The 21,098-nt window shown below is 41.0% G+C and overlaps 1 protein-coding gene across 1 annotated transcript in view; it reads left to right on the forward strand.

Moving 5' to 3' along the window:
- ZNF366 (zinc finger protein 366) overlaps positions 1-21,098 on the forward strand; it is a 117,206-nt gene that overhangs the window by 87,443 nt on the left and 8,665 nt on the right. The window contains exon 4 of the mRNA XM_043980692.1: positions 19,499-19,673. Within this exon, the coding sequence (XP_043836627.1) occupies positions 19,499-19,673 (175 nt within the window). The remainder of the gene's footprint in view (positions 1-19,498; positions 19,674-21,098) is intronic.

The following is a 21,098-nucleotide window of genomic DNA, read 5'->3' on the forward strand; positions in this document are numbered from 1 at the left end:
ATTAACTTGAATGTAGGGTTTATTTCCTTATGCCACAAAAACCCTGTTCACAGACCTCTGGTCTTCATGATTCTGCCACATGGTGGTCCTCTCGGGTTCAGAACAAAACAAAACTAGAGAGAATAGTAACTAGGTCTGGTGGGGTTTAATTCAAGGAATTTTCAGGTATAATCATGTTCAGGAAAAGGAAGAGGAGGAGGTGAATGTGGAGAAAAGGAAGACAACGGCAGCATTTATTTTGTTTTATAGCGATACTTTTCTTGGAGGATAGAAATACTCTTTTTGAAGATGGAAAATTTTCTCTCTGTTAGTACTTTATTATTAGATGCTTTTTCATTAGCATCATCACTAATCTACACTGTAAAAGTATGACTTATTGTAAGCAGCTAGGTGTTGGCACAGTGCTGTGCCTGGAATCAGGGAGACCTAAGTTCAAATTCAGCCTCAGACACTTATTAGCTGTGTGATCCTGGGCAAGTCACTTCACCCTGTTTGCCTCAGTTTGTCATCTGTAAAATGAGCGGGAGAAGGAAATGGCAAACCACTCCAGCATCTTTGCCAAGAAAACCCCTAAATGGGGTCACGAATTGTTCAGCACAACTGAAATGACTGAACAAGTGAAGTTTGGGTTCAGCTTTAGGAAACACTTATCAAGTTACCTCCTTTCTTGTAATGGCCATACCTGGGATGGAATTAGGATGAATGGCTCTCATGTATATGTGGGACTTGGAGGGATGGGGCGAAGCAGTAGTTTGTTAATCAGCTCTCTCACAGGCATTCTCTGCATGTTCCCAGAGTTTTGAAAGTCCTTTGGAGAGTATAATCCATCCTCATTTTTAATCATTCCTTTTCACATTTGGTGGTCAGTGAAATTTGGGTGTTAGAAATCCTTGCCGCTTAATAGATGCATGACTTTGGGTAAACCTCTTAACTTCAAACATGCCTCACTTTTTTTAATTAGTAAAATGAGGATTCGATTCAACAGGCAATTTATTTTATTTATTTATCTATTTATTTATGTATTTATTTTTGCAAGGTAATGAAGGTTAAGTGACTTGCCCAGGGTCACACAGCTAGTAAGTGTCAAGTGTCTGAGGCCAGATTTGAACTCAGTTTCTCCTGAATTCAGGGCCAGTGCTTTATCCACTGCACCACCTAGCTGTCCCCAGTAGGCATTTATTAAGTGTCTACTATACTATGCTAGGCCCTGGGAATACAAAGGAAAACTAACTTTCACATTATCCACCTTACACTGTCTAGAGAATTTAATCTGTATGTGTAAAGCTTTTTTTTATAAAACTTAAACACCATTATAATGATGATATACTTTCCCCTGCTGAATCATTTCCCCTAGACTGTCCATAAATAGCCAAGTCATTCCCTCTTGACAGGGCTTGCTTGCTTGTTGTTGTTGTTGTTGTTTGTCCTTCATTCTCCAAGAGGACAAGACTGGTTTGCTACATCTACAACAGAAATGTCCCTCCAATGCAAATGCACCCCATTTAGGCTGAGCCACTTGTCAATGATGAAATAACACCTGGATTCTCTTCTCTTCCTCCTCCTCCTCCATAGCTTAAATGGTTTGCATCAAAGCCTAAACCTGGTTTGCACTTGGGCTTTGATGCAAACAATGGGTACCCAATAACAGTTCTGTCTACAACTAAACACGATGTGGACAGACTCCACTGAATGACGGACTGGGGAGCACTCATCTCAACTTGTAGTTCATTAAGAATAATGCACCCATTGGTCTAGTTGCCCGCTTACCTTCCTCCTTCTTATAACAAGAGGTAAGGTGAAGCCAGGAAGAAAGGGCTTCTAGAACTGGCAGGAAATTTCAGCCTAATGAGTCATGGGGAATCCAAAGAAAAGGACAGAGGCGAGCTGTGGTGGGTGTGGAGCAATGTTGTGATCCAAGAGGACCATGATGGTAGCCAAAAGGAACTCCTGGGATGTGCATTAATGTGGGACATTGATCTTCTGTCAGTGGGGAGTGGACTTAAAAGACTTAAAGCAAAATGGACCCAAATGAATAATGGGGAAAGCTAGCTGGCTGCTTAAAGCAAGTCATCTGTCTCTTGGTGGGGTCGCCACAACCTGGTCCTTAGCTTTTGCAGTTTCGGTGACTCGGTTTTGCTATTTCATCCAGGGAGGAATAAGGCTCTGGGAAATTCTTTTCTTCATTTTAAGAAGTAGATTAAATTGAGTATAATCAGTCTAAAAAAGGCTTAGATATTTAGAATCAGAGCACCCTCTCTCCGGGACAATGCTGGAAACCTACTAGCAACAACAAGTTGTGCTTTCAATTTGGTTTTTGGCATTATTCAGTATACCTACACTCAACAAATTAGTACTGTTGTTGTGTTGTTTTGCAGTAGTGGCTGACTTTTTGTGACCCCATTTGGACCATCGTTGGCAAAGATACTGGAGTGGTTTACCATTTCCTTCTCCAGCTCATTTGATAAATGAGGAAACCAAGGCAAACAGGGTGAAGTGACTTGTGCAGGGTCACACAGCTATTAAGTGTCTGAGGACAGATCTGAACTCAGGAAGATAAGTCTTCCTGATTACAGGCCCATCACTCAAACCAGTATGCCCCCTAAGTGGCCAAATTAAGTACTGGCCATAGACTTAATTGGCTTAGGAGCTTAGGGATGAGGGTGTGGGGGGGTACTGAGTACACAGATAAAAAAATAGTTTCTGCTTTCAAGTTGCTTACATTCTGCTCTGCACAGCTGGTTTTATACCATCATTCTATTTTAACAACTTCACAATAATATTAATAGCTGACATTTATATAATACTTTAGGGCAGCTAGTGAGTGGCCTAGTGGATAAAGCACTGGTTTTGGAATAAAGAAGACTTATCTTCATGAGTTCAAATCTAGTCTCAGACACTAGTATTGTAAGCCTGGGGAAGTCATTTAACCCTATTTGCCTCAGTTTCCTTCCCTTTCAAATGAGCTGGAGAAGAAAATGGCATAGTACTCCAGTATCTTTGCCAAGAAAACTCCAAAAAGGAGTCAGGAAGAGTCAGACACAACAGTTAAACAACAACAATCCCATGCCCATACACAAGCCACACATGCCTATTTGAGCAATTTTGCCAAGAGGGCAACTTGAAAGCAAGGTAGGTTGAGATGGATTTCAGTAAATATAAATATTCCATAAAATTTGGGGTAGGCCAAAAACAAGGGAAACCCAAAGCAAGACCTAGGTGAATGGTCCCAAAAAACAAATGTTTGGGGTTGAATCTAGGACCTGGGGAACCCAAAATTCTTTGTAGCCCTCCCTAGCATTCCTGGAGAGTTACTGAGGTCAGGGTGAGATTCTGAATTCAAATAATCTCTAGTCACATAAAGTTAGATTTTAAGCAGTATAATAATTAATGTTTTCCCAACAACATAATCAAACATTTTCCACAGTAGTCTTGGAAGTCTGCCAATGGGAGATTATGGGAGGAGATTTGGACTCAGCAGTGAAAGAGTAGAGGTAAATTGAAGGAGTGCTCTAGGGCACCAACCAAGGCCACTTAACCTAGTGTTGCTCTGATGTTGTGGAGGAGTTATTTAATCAGAACTGGAAAAGAAGCTGGTCTGTACTCCAGGCATTCCCAGAGAGTAAGCTGTGTTGTTTTTACCAAAAAGCGCCCATAGGGGGAGATGCTCCTTGATCAGATATGCAGTAGCTAGATGACTGTGGACAAGTCATTTAATCTATTAAAATGCTTATAATCAAGCAATATCACTGCTTGGTCTATTTCCAATGATTAGGGAAAAAGGAAAAGAACCTATATGTTCTAAAATGTTTATAGCAGCTCTCTTTGTGGTGGCAAAGAACTGGAAATTGCAGGGATGCCCATCAATTGGGCAATGGCTGAACAAGTTATAGTATATGATTGTGATGGAATGTTAATGTGCTTTAAGAAACAATGAGCTCAAGTGACCTTAGAAAAACATGGAAAGACTTGCATGAAATAAAGAAGAGCAAAATGAGCAGAACCAAGAGAACATTGTATACAGTAAGAGCAATATTGTTTTTTGGGTTTTTTTTGGGTTTTTTTGGGTTTTTTTTTTTTTTAGTGAGGCAATTGGGGTTAAGTGACTTGCCCATGGTCACACAGCTAGTAAGTGTTAAGTGTCTGAGGCCGGATTTGAACTCAGGTACTCCTGACTTCAGGGCCGGTGCTCTATCCACTGTGCCACCTAGCTGCCCCGCAATATTGTTTTAAGAATAATTTTGAGTGAATTAGTCATTTTGACTATTATAAGTACCTAAATTAGCTATAAAGGACATATGAAGGATGATATCTACATTCAGAGAAAGAACTGATAAACAGAAGTATGTGTAGAATAATTTTAATATATTATATATATCTATTTGTGTCTAATGGGAATCAACTCTAGGGCAGGGGGGAAAGAGGAGAAATTACACAATAACTTTATTATATATTTAAAAGGAATAGCAAGTTGTACATAATAGATTGGCAGTTTCATGTACAATCATCTTTTTCAATTATACTATGTTATAGAAATGCTTTTTTATTGCATAAACTAGAAAATAAAAAATTTTAAATCCTATGCATGCTACCTACCTCACAGGAGTCTTATGAAATAAGTACTTTGTTAACGTTGAAGCATTAGATAAATGTGAATGATCGATTTTAAAGCCCCTCACCATGAAGAGCTTCCTTGTGTCTGACCTAAATCCCTCCATCTGTCTCTAAATGCATATTGCAATAGAAAGAACCCAGGATTCAGACTCAGAGGACCTAGATTTGAATCCAATGGTAACCATATGATTTTTTTTTCTTTTTGGTGAGGCAATTGGGGTTAAGTGACTTGCCCAGGGTCACACAGCTAGTTAAGTGTCAAGTGTCTGAGGTCAGATTTGAACTCAGGTCTTCCTGAATCTAGGGCCAGTGCTCTATCCACTGTACCACCTAGCTGCCCCCTGTAACCATATGATTTTGAGCAAGTTAATTAACACCTTTGGGACTCAATTTCCACATCTTTGACTGAAGGGGGTTAGGGTAGGTCCCTTCTAGTTCTAAATCTATGATCCTATGAGCTCTGAGCCTCCGTTTCTCCATCTTGTAAAGGAAGGGTTAGGAGTTAATGATTTCCAAGGTCCTCTCCAGCTCTAAATTATGCTCCTATGAGCCTCTTCTATTTTGTACTGTCCTCAGTGGAAACAGCTGTTCAGGACGCACAGCGGAGCTCACTCACTGTGGGATCCAGCATTAACAATGGGATGGAAAATTATCGAAGGGAATAGTTTTGATGGGATAACTGTTGTTTTCTATTTCTGAAAACAGATTATTGCCCCTTTGGGCTCTTTTGCCATTGGCTTTACTTCTCCAGTCCTTATTAGCTGGAGTCACTTGGAGATTAGCCAGGGACACGAGCAAGTCGTCTTGAGCCATGTTTCAGGAATATGCTTCCCAGATTCTGCGTAAGCATGCTGGGGTTGATTTGGATGCTATCTTCGGAGTCGTTTCATTCCATAATAGCAAAGAACCAGCTGCTGTCTTTGGGAAACCTGTCCAGGAAAAGCAGCCATCCAGAATTTCCGGGACAAAGTCTCCTTTGAGATGGGTGAAACCAGAAGGGAGATGCTTAAGTCATGAATCACCAAGTCATCTGCAGCCTCTACAGAGACCCAGACTAGAGGATGAACGCATGAGTGCATGGGGGGCTCAGGGGTCAGGCCCAGCCGGATCTGTGAGCTTTAGGGTTTGGGTGTGCTTCTTGTCATGGTCAGCACCAAGTGGTTAGGTCTTTGGATGTCCCCGACAGGGGACCGTTCAAGGAGAAAACAGCCAGGGGACTTTCTGAAGGTCTTATTCCAGGCGGTGACCCCGTCCCTGAAGGAGACTCGAGACGGTCAAGGATTGGAGCTGGTCGTCAGGGGGTTAAGGCAATGACCAGATAGCAGCTTTTTGGCACCAAATTCCTCCTCAACAGAAGGAAGGATATAGCTGTATGAACTGCCTGCCTAACAATGCCTCGCATGTCCCCAGGGACCCGCCTGCAAATAGATTTCATCTTGCTTTCTCTGTACTTTTCAAAGCTTCCTGTTTTCTCACGGTCCTTTTGGACAGTTTACAGTCTCTCTCTCTCCCTCCCTCCCTCCCTCTCCCTTTGAGGAAAGGAACACCCTTCTTATTAAAAAGGAGGTGTGGGGGGGAGAAGAATGCAAGGGAAGGTCAGCTCAGCAGGGGCCTTTCTCCAGCTCTGCAGGCTGCTGCAGCTGCCTTTGACCTTTTCCCTCAGAGAAGGGAAACACAGGGCTTCCAATCCCAATAGAGGTTAAGGACTTAACTATCTGGCAGGCAGTCTGTTGTAGGCCTTCAGTTTTCCTTCTGGCCCTGAAATTCCAGCCTTCCCATTTTAATGATAATAATAATAATGATAACAACAACAATATAAAAATATAATAGTTGGCATTTATACAGCTCTTTAAAGTTTGCAAGGCACTTTACAAATACTGTCTTTATTTGATCCTCACAATAACTCTGGGAGGTAGGTGTTATGATGTATGATCCCCATTTGACAGATGAGAAAACTGAGGTGAAGTGACTCACCCAGGGTCACACAGCTGGGAAGTATCTGAGGAATTTGAACCTCAGGTCTTCATGACTCCAGGTCCAGTGTTCTATTCACTGGGCTGCCTACATGTTTTTCTACAGTTGTATAGATACTCTGCATCCCATCCCTCAAGGAAGCAGCCTTCTCTTTTGGAGACTGTGCTTTGTAATTAGGGATAAATCCTATTGGGGATCATTTGAGACCCTATATCATGCAGGAGAAAGGGAGGTACAAAAGAAGGAAATGGGGCAGGGGAGATTTTAACAATGAGGAGACCAAAACTTGGCCACAGTCATACAGCTATTGTGTTGGAACAAGGGAAGATGTGGAGTCTTCTTTGGAGAGAGAAGCATACTAGATCCCTTAGAAGTCCAAGATATAACCCCGGTTTCCACCATTTCCCTGACCCAATCCCAGGGCACACTCACATACCTTTCTGGTTTGCACCTAACTGATACCCTGGCAGGCTTTCACTTTCTAAGGAATACTTACTCACCTTCATTCATCTCCTAGTTACTCTCAATCTATTTTGACACTCATCCAAAGGATGCTTTCCCTAATCTGGAAGAAGAGACAAAGATCCTTGCAGATTGTAGCAGATTATAATGGAAATGGAAGCTCTCTAAGGGCAAGGGATGTTTGGCTTTTGTTCTTATATCCTGCATGCCTGGCACATGGTAAACATTGAATAAATGCTCTGGCGATTATCCCTTTAAAGGATCATGGATTTTGAGTTGGCAGGAACCTTGTTGTTGTTCTTTAGTCCTCTTCAATTCTCTGTGACCCCATTTGGGGTTTTCTTGGCAAAGGGGTTTGCCGTTTCCTTTTCCAATTCATTTTACAGATGAGTAAACTGAGGCAAAGAGGGTTAAGTGACTTGCTCAAGGTCACACAGCTAGTAAGTATCTGAGGCTGGATTTTAACTCAGGAAGATGACTCTTCTTGACTTCAGGCCCAGCGCTCTATCCACTGTGTCCCCTGGCTGCCCTGAAGGGACCTTAGAAGACATCTTATCCAGCCCCACTATTTTTCAGATGAGCGACTGAACCCCAGTATCACATAGGTATTTGAGTGCCAGACACAGCATCTGAGCCCCAATCCTTTGACTCCAAACCCAACATTCTTTCTATAGTAGTATGCTTATCAATTGATTGATAGGAAAGCCAGGACCACCACCTATAAAGAATAAGGAATCCCATGTTTTGTCACCTGCGGGAAGGTATCACTCCTCTCCTTCTCCGAGACCAGCACCAGTGCAGAGCCTCGTGCCTATCAGACACTTGGTTGGTATTTGGTGACTTGAGTATTTGAATTGAATTGAATTCAGGTCTATGATCTCTAGACTACCACCCTCCTTTTCTGTACATCTTTGGGATTTCGTTGTCACCCCCTGCTAACCCTAGTGGCCCATTCCCTCGGGTTGGCTCACCAAAATGCTTCAGAGCTCTGAAAAGCTGTTTACTATGCTACATCCTGATGATCCACTCCGTTTGAATAAGTCAGCAGAGAATGTATGGATGGAGAAACTGAGGTTCAAAGCAGCCTGCATTCTGGGACAGAGAACCCAAGCCAAGAACGGTGAGCCATTTGCTTGACTCTGTGGGAAGTAAACCCTCCAGCTCTCCTCCGTCAGGCAGCCAGCCTGGTCGCAATCACGACATCCACCCTAATTTAATATCTCATCAGGCCTGGGCTACAGATGACTTAGTGATTCATGGGCTGTGCACCTCTCAGCCTCACTCCTCCTAAAGAAGTTTGTCCCACATGACTGCTTTCCCCAGTTGAATAGATCTTCCATTGCTGCTCCTCCCACTCTCCCTCTTCCTTCCCCATCTGCTATTATACTCCTTTCAGCTCACCTCTCAACCCCCGCACTTTCTCAATAATAGGCACCATCATCTTCTGCCTCCTCTTCCCTAATGCTTCATAAGAAGAGTCATCTCTTCCGTTACCTCCCTGTGACAGGCATCATTCCCCTGTAGATGCCACATATTGTCACTGTGGACAGTAGGCTTGAACAGTCATTCAGGGAAGGCAGAGAAGCTAGGTCTTTCTGTGGAAGGATCAAAGGACTTTGTGGGAAGGGGCAGAGGTGCATAAAAAGGTGTTAAGGGGACTCCACAGATACAAGAGGATACTGTTGAAGGAACAGCAAGGGACTTGGTTAGTTAGATTTTACATTTCCACTGACAAGATTTACCTTATGATTTTTGAGTGGGGGGGATCGGAATCAATCACTTAATAAGCAATTTTCATATTTAATAATTAGTCAATGTGCTAGGTATTGTGGTTACAAAAACAAAGATGAAAGAGTCCCTTTTTAAAAGTTCCTATTCATTCATTCATTTGTTCATTTCCTTATTTATTTATTGCCATTTAATAAACATTTTTATTTAAAGTTCTTAGTTCTAAATTTTATCCCTCCTTCCCTTCCTCCCCTAGACACCCCCTCCCTGAGGTGGTAAGTCATCAGATATAGGTTATACATGTGCAATGATGTAAAACAGCATATTAGTCATCTTGTTTAAGAAAAAAGAGTCCCTTTCTTAAGGAACGTATATTTGATCAGGGAAAGCAATACATATAACTATAAGTTTATGTAAAATAAGCAAAATATAATTTGTGGTGGGGAGGCACTAGAAGCTGAGGGAAGGAGGGAGGAGAGGGTGAAAGGCCTCCTGTGGGAGGTGATGTTGGAAGGAAGCTTGGAATTCCAAGAGGTGAGGACTGGAGGAGGGAGGGCCTTCCAGGCATGGGAGACAGCCTTTGCAAAGGTAGACAGTAGAGACAGGAGCTTGAGTGCTGTAAGAGGAATATCAAGAAGACCAGTATGGTAGAACCAAAGAGAGTGTGAAGGGGACTAATAGATAACATGCCTTGGCAGGTAAGCTGGAACCAGGCTGTGAAGGCCTTTTAATACCAAATTGGGAGGGGGGGGGAGCAGCTAGGTGGTTCAGTGGATAGAGCACTGGCCCTGGAGTCAGGAGGACCTGAGTTCAAATCTGGCCTCAGACACTTAACACTTACTAGCTGTGTGACCCTGGGCAAGTCACTTAACCCCAATTGCCTCATCAATAATAATAATAATAATAATAATAATAATAATATACCAAATGGGAGAGTTTTGAGTTTTTCTTTTTCATCTAAAAGGCAATGGAACCCCCTGGAGGTAGCTGAGTAGGGGAAAGATGACTCCGGCAGCTGGGTAGAGGATGGATTGGAGAGGGGAGAGACTAGAGTTAGCCAGATGAATTAGGAAGCTAATGCAATAGTCCCAGAGGAGAGAGAGGTGAAGAAGGGCTTGAATTAGGGTGGTGGTTGTGAGGAGAAAGGGGGATAGAGGCAGGGTATGTTCAACTTTTCTGAGGAGAAATACAAAGGGAAAAAAAACCCAAACATCCCAGGTGGGGCAGCTAGGTGGTGCAGTGGATAGAGCACTGGCCCTGGAGTCAGGAGGACCTGAGTTCAAATCTGGCCTCAGACACTTGATACTTCTAGCTGTGTGACCCTAGGTAAGTCACTTAACCCCAACTGCCTCGCAAAAAATTAAAAAAAAAATTTTTTAATTCCAAGAATATATGGATACAATATTAGAGATCCCTTTGATATGAAGTCCTAGATTACTTTTCAGAGGTGACATTTTTGTATTGGTTTAGGCCACCAGCCAGAAATTACGGGAGAACTCCCGTCTAAAGGACAGTTCAATAAGCAGATGCCTATTTTCCCTCTTGCGGGTGTACTGGCCACAGGGTATCATAGGGAAGTTTATCTAGATTTGGCCCTTGCCCAGCAGGGTCTGGACAACCCTCTAGTCAGAGATCTCATGCAGGACTTTCAGTGTCAGGTAGAGGTGGGCCTGGATGCCTCCTGAGAGCCTCTACAATGCTCAGATTTTAAAGTATAAATAAAAATAATGCCTATCAATAAGCGGATGTTTCTTATGCACCTACTGTGTTCAACCAGTCAGAAAATATAGAGCACCTCCTGTTTGTCTGATACTATGGTATAGAGGAAAGAGCATCAACTTTGGAATTGGAGGGCCTGAGTTCAAATTCTGCCTCTGAGACTTGCCTGTGCAACCAGAGACAAACTACTTCTCTCCATCTAGATTCCCACATCTATAAAATGAGAGGTTTAGACTAGATGTCCTCTGAAGTTCCTTCCAATTCTAGATTTTTAATGCTAAGATACCATAATAGCTCTAGTGTTGTTGTTGTTGAGTCATTTCAAACTCAATGACTCCATTTGGAGTTTTCTTGGCAATGATACTGGAGTGGTTTGCCGTTTCCTTCTCCAGCTCATCTTACAGATGAGGAAACTGAAGCAAACAGGTGACTTGTCCAGGGTCACATGACTAGTAAATGTCTGGGGTCTGATTTGAACTTAGAGCACCAGCTTTGGAGTCAGGAAGACAAGACCTATCTGGTGCACCAAATGAGCTGCCCTAAGTACCTCTAGTATACAATTTATATATATATATTATTATATATAATTATATATAAAAGTATATAATTCTTTGTCCTAATGAGAGTTATGCTGTAGTCATTCAAGATTTCTCAGTCTTGCACTGTGAGGAGGCTCAGGAGAACAATGTGAGATGGCTCCTGGACTCAAGGTACATATGCTCTAATGACAATGGGAGATTCAGAGTTTCGCTAAGTGAGCCATGAATTGTATGAAATTTATGCTTGCAACTGCAGGTTCACGAATCTCCAATAAAGGGCACTGCAAAGAATAGCACAATGCCATGAGGAAGAAAACATTGTAAAACTTTTGAGAACCACACTTTGGGGGATGAGGGATGGAGAAAGAGACTAGTGGAAAGCATAGGGACTAGGGTCAGCGGAAACCAGTCACTCATGGGATTTTGCCACAGATTTTGGAAATGTGCAGGTTTGGGGGGTGTAGCTCTTGGGAATTTGGCCGTGCCTGACTCTTTTTCCCCCTGAATTACTTGGTTTTTCACCACAAAAGAGCCAAACACCTATAAATACTATGAGTGTTTCCCTTAGCAAACCAGATGGAAAATGATCTTCACTAATTGCATTTTAAGTAGTGGCAGAGGTCCCTGTTCTAAGCACCAACCCCTTCCCTGCAATACTAATGGTGATAATAAAGACTTCTCTAGGTTACTGGCTTCCTTTAGTGGCCTATCATTTATTCCAAGTCATTTACACATTCATTTCAGACACATGGAAAAAAACTAGAAGTGTGCCCATCAACAGACCCAAAATTGGTTCTGATTGTCCTGGATGCTAACACATTATTATAATACTTAGCATGGTCCAGCAGAGGAGCCTAAGGGATTGAGTGAACATAAGCATGGATATTTCATCTCCTATCATAAAAAGGAGGGAGAGAAGAGTCCTGCTGGAAAAAAAATAAGATACAAGATGAATTTTTTTAAACGTCTGTTCTTCTGCCAGCACCAGCAGAAGAATATTTTTATTGGATTTTTTTTTTTCAGTATTTCAAAAGTGCTAAGAGAATTTTTGGTTGATGATACACTGGCATTTGGCTAATTTAACTAAGACTTATTTAAAGTAATATTTCTAATAAATTTTTTAAGAAAAGACCTGTTTGGGGTTGTTGCTTGACTCAGGCCAGTCCCCTGGTTGTTTAGGTCTGACATTGGAACAAAACGAGAAATTGGTAAGTCATTCAACAATCAAGAAAATAAGATATATTTGTAAGCCATAGCAAGAGAAAGCTATCCAATGTGAATATGCAACAAGGAAACAGAATTCATTTCTGTGGATTGAAGTTCCCCTGCCTCTGGGTTGTCTGTCATTGTCTGCCAGTCAAGCATCAGAGACACACTGAGGTTCCTAGTGGTTGTTTGTACTCAGACTATCCAGGAAACAACGTCAATAGCCAGAGCCTTTAGTCCAATTAAGTCTTTTTCTTTTCTTTTCTTTTTAAATGGCATAATTTGAGAGTAAGTGGATGGGTTTATTTGGAGCTTGTGGGACTCACACAGCCTCTCCTCTGCCATCTTGGCTCTGCCCCCCACTCTAGTCCAATTAAGTCTTTTTTTTTTTTTTTTTTTGCGGGGCAATGGGGGTTAAATGACTTGCCCAGGGTCACACAGCTAGTAAGTGTCAAGTGTCTGAGGCCAGATTTGAACTCCAGTACTCCTGAATCCAGGGCCTGTAGTCCAATTAAGTCTTGAAGATGGTGTCAGTGATTTCTTAAGGGGTAAAAAATAAACTAGACTAATTTGCATGGAATTGAGGGATTAGTATCCCACCATAAATTCTACTGAACATTCAGTTTGAGCTATTTGTAGCATTCCAATTTTCCTTGTGATCACTCTTGGGGTAATGCATATGTTCTTATACAGTCACAGTTATTGCATAAACACTGTCTTGTATTCTGTTCTTTCACTTAATATTATTCACTACATGCCTTTCCAGGTATTAATCTCTTAACATTTTAAGTCACTGCCAAGTATCCCATACCATCAATAGACCATAGTTTGCTTTGTCCTAATCCTATGGTTGGATATTAGAGTGGTTTCATTTTTTCATGGTTGCAGATAGTGTCACAATGAACATCTCTGTGTAAATTATTCTGCCCTCCCCCAACTTTGGGGTTATTGCCTTCAAGTTAATTACTCAAAGTAGAAGTAGAATTATTGGGTTAAAGAATGGACAATTATATGACTTATATTGCAAGATTAATCTCCAGAAAAAAATGCTAGTGGAAATGAGCATGTCTCCCCATGTTCTAGCAATACTGGGAGATGACTTTTTATTTCTTTTTGCTAATTGTTTAGAGATGAGAGGCAACATGTGCATAGTGGATAAGTCAAGCTTGGGGTCAGGAAGACTTGAGTCTAAGCACTACTCCTGACACTTAATGGCTATATGACCCTGAACAAGTCATATAACCTCTGGTGTTGGAAACATTTCTCCTTACACCAATGAAATCACAAATCTAGGAAAAATTAAAAGTTTGTGTAAGTTTGTTTTTTTTCTCTCATTGCTAGTGAGATCATGCATTTTTCCATGTGATAAATTGCTATGAGTATTTAATTGCATATAAAATCTTCATTTCCTTCAACTATATGACACATGTCCTCTGGGTATTGACCTCATGTATTTGCATCAGATTTTTATGTATTTTGGATAGTGAGCTTTTGTCAGTTATGTTTACCATATTTTTCCCATTCTATTATTTTCTTTTGAATATTAGTTTTATTGCATTTCATTATATAGAAGGGGTTTAAAAATGTTTTTGTATGCATGTATAAGTGAATAATTTAAATTAACTCATCTATTTTGTCTCTATTATCCTCTATATTTTTAGTAGTTAAGAATTTATTTCCTTGTTCCAACATAGATATACTATTCTGTTTTCTTTGAGGCTGTTTTTTTTACGTGTACTTTAAAAAATGTCTACTTCTTTGACCTATCTGGAATCAATTACAATTTATGTTGTGAACTATATATCCAGGTTAATGTGTCTGTATTAATAGCTATTATTTTTGTACATTAGACTTTTTTAAAGGAATATTAAAAAACTTCTACATGATGGTCAAATTTCATAAACTAACAGAAACATAAAACACTAGGGCTGGAAGGGTGTGAGATATCACTGAGTACTAATGATCTTCCTTTATGAAAGAGAAAATGGGTGTCCTAAGAGGTTCAGGCTTTGTTGTTATTGTTCAGTCATTTTTTAGTCATGTCTGACTCTTCATGACCCCATTTGGGTTTTGGGTTTTTTTTTTGTTTTTGGGGGGGGGCAATGGAGGTTAAGTGTCTTGCCCAGGGTCACACAGTGTCAAGTGTCTGAGGCCGGATTTGAACTCAGGTACTCCTGAATCGAGGGCTGGTGCTTTATCCACTATGCCACCTAGCCGCCCCTCATTTGGGGTTTTCTTGGCAAAGATACTGGAGTGGTTTGCTATTTCCTTCTCCAGCTCATTTTAGAGATGAGGAAACTGAGGCAAACAGGGTTAAGTGACTTACTCAAGGTCACACAGCTAGTGTCTGAGGCTGGATTTGAACTCAAGACGGTGAGTTTTCCTGATTCCCAAGTGTCTATATTTGAAATTTAAGTCTGGGATGATATTCTTAATCAATAAAAATGTTAGTTTTTCTTTCCCCCGACTTACTATTCACATACTCCTTAATCTAAGGTAGAAAGATATAGATTATCTATGATAGTTTATTAGTTTATTACTTTCTCAAGCTGCAGTGTAACCAAATGTTTTGTATTCATGCAAGTGGTACTGGAGAGGTTTCCAGTGTCCTGGTTGGACAGAATATTCTCTCTCTCTGTCTCTGTCTCTGTGTGTCTCTCTCTGTCTCTGTCCTTCCCTCCCCCATGCTCTTTTTTTTTTCCCGGGCAATGAGGGTTAAGTGACTTTCCCAGGGTCACACACCTACTAAGTGTCAAGTGTCTGAGGCCGAATTTGAACTCAGGTCTTCCTGAATCCAGGGCTGGTGCTTTATCCACTGCACCACCTAGCTTCCCTCCATGCTGTCTTTTGACCTCAGCTTTCCATAACCAAATCGTCATAAAAAGTTAATACTTGAGGCAGCTAGGTGGTGCAGTGGATAAAGCACCGCCCCTGGATTCAGGAGGACCTGAGTTCAAATGTGACCTCAGACACCCGACACTAGCTGTGTGATCCTGGGCGTGCGTGCGCGCGCGCACACACCCCCACACACTCCCACACACCCCAAAAAGTTAATACTTAAAAATAAATGGTATGGGGTGGGAGGTATTTGGTGGGGATTTGATTGCAAGTGTACCTACTTGCAAAATACATTGTACTTTCTCCCTTCCTTCTACACAGGCATGTCTGAAATTTCATCACTTTTCTTAGACATAGTATATATGCCATCTCTACCCAAATTGTAGAAAAATTTATGGACATTTAAAAACCACTAAGATTTTTCACTCAGATGACAAAAAAACTCTGAATATCCTACTCCCCCCAAACAGAAACTCATTTTCTAATCTTTCTCAGCTTCTCCAGCTCATCAAAATCACTGTTCTCAAGAGAATGAGTGTCTCACAAATACCTTTGCTCATTGTATTTCCTGTTTCTGGGCCCACCCACACAGTTAACTTCAGGTTTGGATCACGAATCTACCCTTTTCCAAGAGTATTGACATTTCAGTGCTCATCAGAGTAAAAAATCAATCCGAATCTGAATTAGAATTTCAGAACTCAAAGGAATCTCAAAGGCTACTGAGTCTAACCCACACCTTAATAGCCCTCTACGATGATGCTGCCCCTGACTGATGAGCTTCACTGCTGGGGGAGCTCAGTCCCCTCGGAGGCAGCCCATTCTACTTTTCTTTTGCATTTTTCCTTGTCAGGGAGGGGGTTTTCCCCTCCTTTTATTGGAAATGTGCCTTTCTGCAACTCTTGCCCTCTACTCTCAAATGACTCAATTCTTTGGGAAGGGAAGATATTATTAATAATAATGATGAAGAAGAAGCATTTGTATAGTACTTTAATGTTTGTAGAGCACTTTTAAAACATTTTATTTTATCCTTACAACAACCCTGAGAGGTATGTGTTATTATTATCCCCATTTTACAGATGAGGAAACTGAGGCAGGTAGTGCTTAAGGGATTTGTCCAAGGATCACACAGCTAGTGTCTACTGCAGGATTTGGACTCAAGTTTTCCTGAGTCCTGCTGGTCCAGCACTCTATTCACTATACCATCTAGCTACCTATAGTAAAAAGGGCAGCTAGATGCTTGGAATCCAGAAAACTAATTTTTATGAGTTCAAATCCAGCCTTAGATACTTACTAACTGTGTGACCCTGGGCAAGTCACTTAACCCTGTTTGCCTCAGTTTCCTCATTTGTAAAATGAGCAGGAGAGGGAAATGGCAAACCAACTCCAGTATCTTTGCCAAGAAAACCCCAAATGGGGTCACAGAGTCAAACAGGACTGAAAATGACTGAACAACAACAAAAATATAATTTCTCTTCCACATGACAGCTATCACTTCCTCCCCACCCCCTACAAATCTTCTCTAGGCCAAACCTCCCCATCTCCCTATCCTTAAGGTCAGAAGTTCTTCATCTTGAGTCCATGGTTAGATCTCAAGGAGTTCATGAACTTGGATGGTGAAGAAATCAGATCTTTAATATTCATTAACCTTTAACTGAAAGCTGAGCATTTCCTTCAAATATTTAAAAACATTATTCTGTGAGGGAGGCTATAGGTTTCCCCAGACTGTCCAAGGGCTCCATGATACAAAAAAAGTGAAGAGGCTCTGCCTTAGATGATCCTTGTACAACATGCAGTTATGACCCTTTATCATTCTTGTCATCATCCTCTGCATAGGCTCTTGCTCCCCAAGTCTTTCCTTAAATAAAGGCACCCAGAATTGAATATAGTACTCCTGCTATGTTCTGACACAGACAGGGTAGAGTGGGGATTTTTCTCTCTCTTGCTTCATTTCTATTAATGTAACCTACGATCAAATTAGCCTTTTAAAAATAGCATCTGTCATGCTTTGGGCTCATTTCGATCTTGCAGTCCAATACTTCTTTGTCATGTGGACTCTGCCTCCCCCCATTCCCATCCTGCCTGTATAAATTTGAGTTTTTGAAACTAAGTGTAAGATTTTATATTTATGCCTCTTATATTTCATCTTATCAGATTCAGTTCATCATTCCAATCTACCATGACCATTTTGGGTCCCACACAATCACTGAAAGTGGTAGCCTCCCAGGTGTTAACTTGGGAGTTGGACTATCTGGCTTTTGAGGTCCTTTCTAGCTGTAAATTAATAATCCTATTATCCTCCAAGTTTTGAATACCTTTAATACTTTCCCCTTTTTTTGGCAAGGCTGATGGTGCCTGTAAGTAGATAGGCATGCTGGTCTGCAAACAGGCCAACTTTCATATCTAGGTTGCCACATCCATTCATTCAACAAACATTAATTGCCTACTCTGTTCCAGGTGTTGAGCAAAGGACTGGGTATTCAAAGACAGAAACAAAAATCCCTTCCATGGGTCAGGGGAAAGAGAAACGCAACATGTACACTGATAAATCAATATAAAATTTAGTAATTGGGGGAGAAGGCACTAACAATTGGGGGAATCAGGAGAGACTCCATGCCTCAGGAGCCTTGAAGGATAATAGGGATTCCCAGAGGGAGAAGTGATGAGAATGAATTCCAAGCTTGGTGGACAGCTTATGCAAAGGCACAGGTAGGAGATGGAAAGTCCTGTGTGGACAGTAGCCAGTTTGGCCCCTTTAGCATGACGGGGAATGATGTGTAGTTAGTTATCCTGGAAAGATAGTTGGAGTCCAGAAGTCGAATCTAATGACAAACTCAGTAACTTGGTAGGTGGAGACAACAGTAAGCAAATCTGTGATATCTCTTTGATTATACTTTAATTCCAAAAGCTAAAGTCATTCATTATTTAAATAGTGTTTTATCCCTTGGTCCCAGGCATTTCCATAAGAAAGTGTTGACTGAGCTTGACTTCCTGGTACAAAAAACAAGATTATACTTTTATTTACTAATTACCATTGTAGTCTGAAGTCAAGGGACAGCCTTTTAACTAAAGAAAAAACAACAGCAAAGCTTTTTGTTTGAAGTAGAAACTGAAGATAACTATTGTTCTTAACCCCAGGAGGCACCTGTGTCAGTTCTCTCCTTTCATTGTCCAACCCCTGTCTGTGTATCTTTCAGAATAGATGGGTCCAGAAGCAAAAATGAAAATTGAATTCTAAGGGGAATCTAGTTATATCAATGACAGAGCCTGATAGAAGTCCACTCAGCAAGTTTTTACTGGGCAGTTACCATGTAGCCACATTTGTTGGACACAGGAGTCTACAAGTAGGAAACAGGACCTTCAAGAAGTTTTTACAAATTATTGCCCACTTATATTCAATTAGAGTATTTTAGGATTTAGACCGGAAATGGACCTTAGAGTTCATCTACTCCAGAGGTGTTAAACTTGCAGTTGGCCCCCCAAACAACTGGGTATACCTGAATCAGATTAAAATGTAGTTGTTAATTATTTAACCAAAAAAATAAATAAAAATACAGTAAAATGGACATAATGTTAATGTGTTTTTTTCTAAATCAGTATGAGGTGGCAGGGATCCCTATGGACAGGGGACTCCATTTTTATTTGAGTTTGACATCACTGATCTAGTTCAACCCGATTATCCTACAGATGAGCCAGAGAGATGAAGAGATGCCTCCTAGGTTTGAGGGTAACCAAGACTTGAACCCATGTCTCTTGTGTCCAAATCCACTGTTCAGTTGGAAAAAAAAGATGAGAAAGAAAAAAATCCTAATAGCAGTATGTGTGGATGTTTGGCAAATTGGGGGTGACATCGCTAGGATTTCCAATCTGTAATAAAAAAAAAGATTCGCCCTTTGGTCTCTCTCCATTTTTAAAAATTTCGCAGTGATACTGATTAAGTATTGGATTGAAAAATCAGTAAGACTGACTTTGTCCGCCAATAACACCTGCAATTTTTGAAAGTGAAAACACACTCCAAGTTGGAACTTCCTGAGTCATAATTACTTCTTCTCCCAAAGACTGCTGTTGATTCAGAAAGATATTTAGGTGTCCTTTGATTTTTACCATATGGTTAACTCCCCCTCCCCACCTCCAAACAAAGCAAAACAAAACAAAACCTAACAACCCAAGAGCATCTGACCCCAGTGCCCCTATCTGCTCCATCTCTGAAGGTGGGCAGAATCTGACCCCACCCTGGACTTCCACAACATCGTTTTCCTTGGAAGCAGTTCAGAGTTTAAAGATTCAAAACAAGTCAGCAGCAGTAGGGGCTGCGACACATCCTTATATGGGGCCCCAAATACTGCATACATTCATTTTGAGATGCTTTCCTCTGGGACCCTTGTGAGTAACTTGTGTGCACTTTGTCTCTTATTTCCAAACAGCTGTGTGGGAAGGAGTTTAACCGAATGCATAATCTCATGGGCCACATGCACCTGCACTCAGACAGCAAACCCTTCAAGTGCCTCTACTGTCCCAGCAAGTTCACCTTGAAAGGGAATCTGACCCGCCACATGAAGGTCAAACACGGAGTCATGGAGAGAGGATTTCACTCCCAAGGTGAGCCCTCACTGCTGTTTGGAGGCTTTTCTGATCCCCATGACTGAGCTGGAATCCAGAGCACAGAAAGATAACAGATGCATCCTATTATTTATTTTTTTCCACTGAGGATTCCTTTTAAGAGACTTTCTCCTTAGGGAGGCAGTGTAAAGAACCTTGAATTTAGAGTCACAGGACTTCAATTCAGATTCCTTGATTAGCTATGTAACCTTGGGCAAGTGGCCTACCCTCTCTGGGTTAAATTGATTTCCTCCTTTGTAAACTGAGGAGGATGAACCATGTGAGCTTTAAGGTCCTTTCCAATTCTAGAGCTATGACCTTATGACCCACCCCCACCCCCAGCCAAAAGTGGGGTTTTATTTTGGTGAAAGATCAGAGTAAGCAACATCAGAAAATGGTGAATGAAAATGGAATCTGAAATAAGAAACATGCCCCACAAGACAAAACACAAAAAACCCCAGAGGCTTTAATTGCCTAGAGACAATTCTAGGAGGCCCATTGGTTTTGGGGGCTGAGCTGAAAAGATTCAAACTTTGTAGGATTCCACAATCTCCTTTGAAGGAGGGCCCCACACTTTAATGAGTTTATTAAATCTGCTAAAGAATTCCCCGTTGAATCCGATTGTGAAAGTGCTGTGGGTTGGTGTTTGTTCGAATGCCAGTATAATTCTAATTCCAGCCATATTGTATGGGACTGGTGAAGGGGGGAAGGGGTGGAAGGGAAAAAGGAGGAAAAATGAGGTAGATACTGACTCAGTTTTATATGATTTGGAACTGATCGAAACTTTGTTAATCATCTAAATCAACTCCATTTAACAATGAAGAAAGGTTTGGGATTTGATATAAACATGTTGTGCTAAACCACATTTCAGGGCAGATTTTATTTCCATTTGGTCTCCACTGTATCACCATTTCTCTATTACCTTCCTGATAGAAAGTGAGGGAACAAAACAGAGAAACAGGTTTTTTGTTTTATTTAATTTTTATTTTTACCTATCACATCTCCAGCAATGAATTTAAGAACATTCTAGAGTAGAGGGCAGTAGTTTTGAGTTAGGGCACTGTAGGTCATAGGAATAAAAATACACTCTCTCCTTTTTAAAATTAGATTCAAATTATCCCTCATGAAAAATAAAACATTCTACCAAACTCCTATTATGAGACAAGTATAGTCCTAATACCTGAACCAAGGAAGAAGGATAAAGGAAAGACAGACAACTATAGATCAGCATCACTAATGAATATGTATTCAAAAATAATCCTAACAAATTAGCCTCATTTACCAACTGAATCAGTAACAACTGGACCACCTGAACCCTGTGGGCCTCTTATGACTTAAGGGCTTGGACTTCCTCTTCATTCCCCTCTATCATTCTCCTGAAACTCCACGTACTGAAATAAACAAAAGTGTTATGGGTCCAGACTA

Source organism: Dromiciops gliroides, chromosome 1, assembly GCF_019393635.1.
Source record: "Dromiciops gliroides isolate mDroGli1 chromosome 1, mDroGli1.pri, whole genome shotgun sequence".
Taxonomy (NCBI): Eukaryota; Metazoa; Chordata; class Mammalia; order Microbiotheria; family Microbiotheriidae; genus Dromiciops; species Dromiciops gliroides.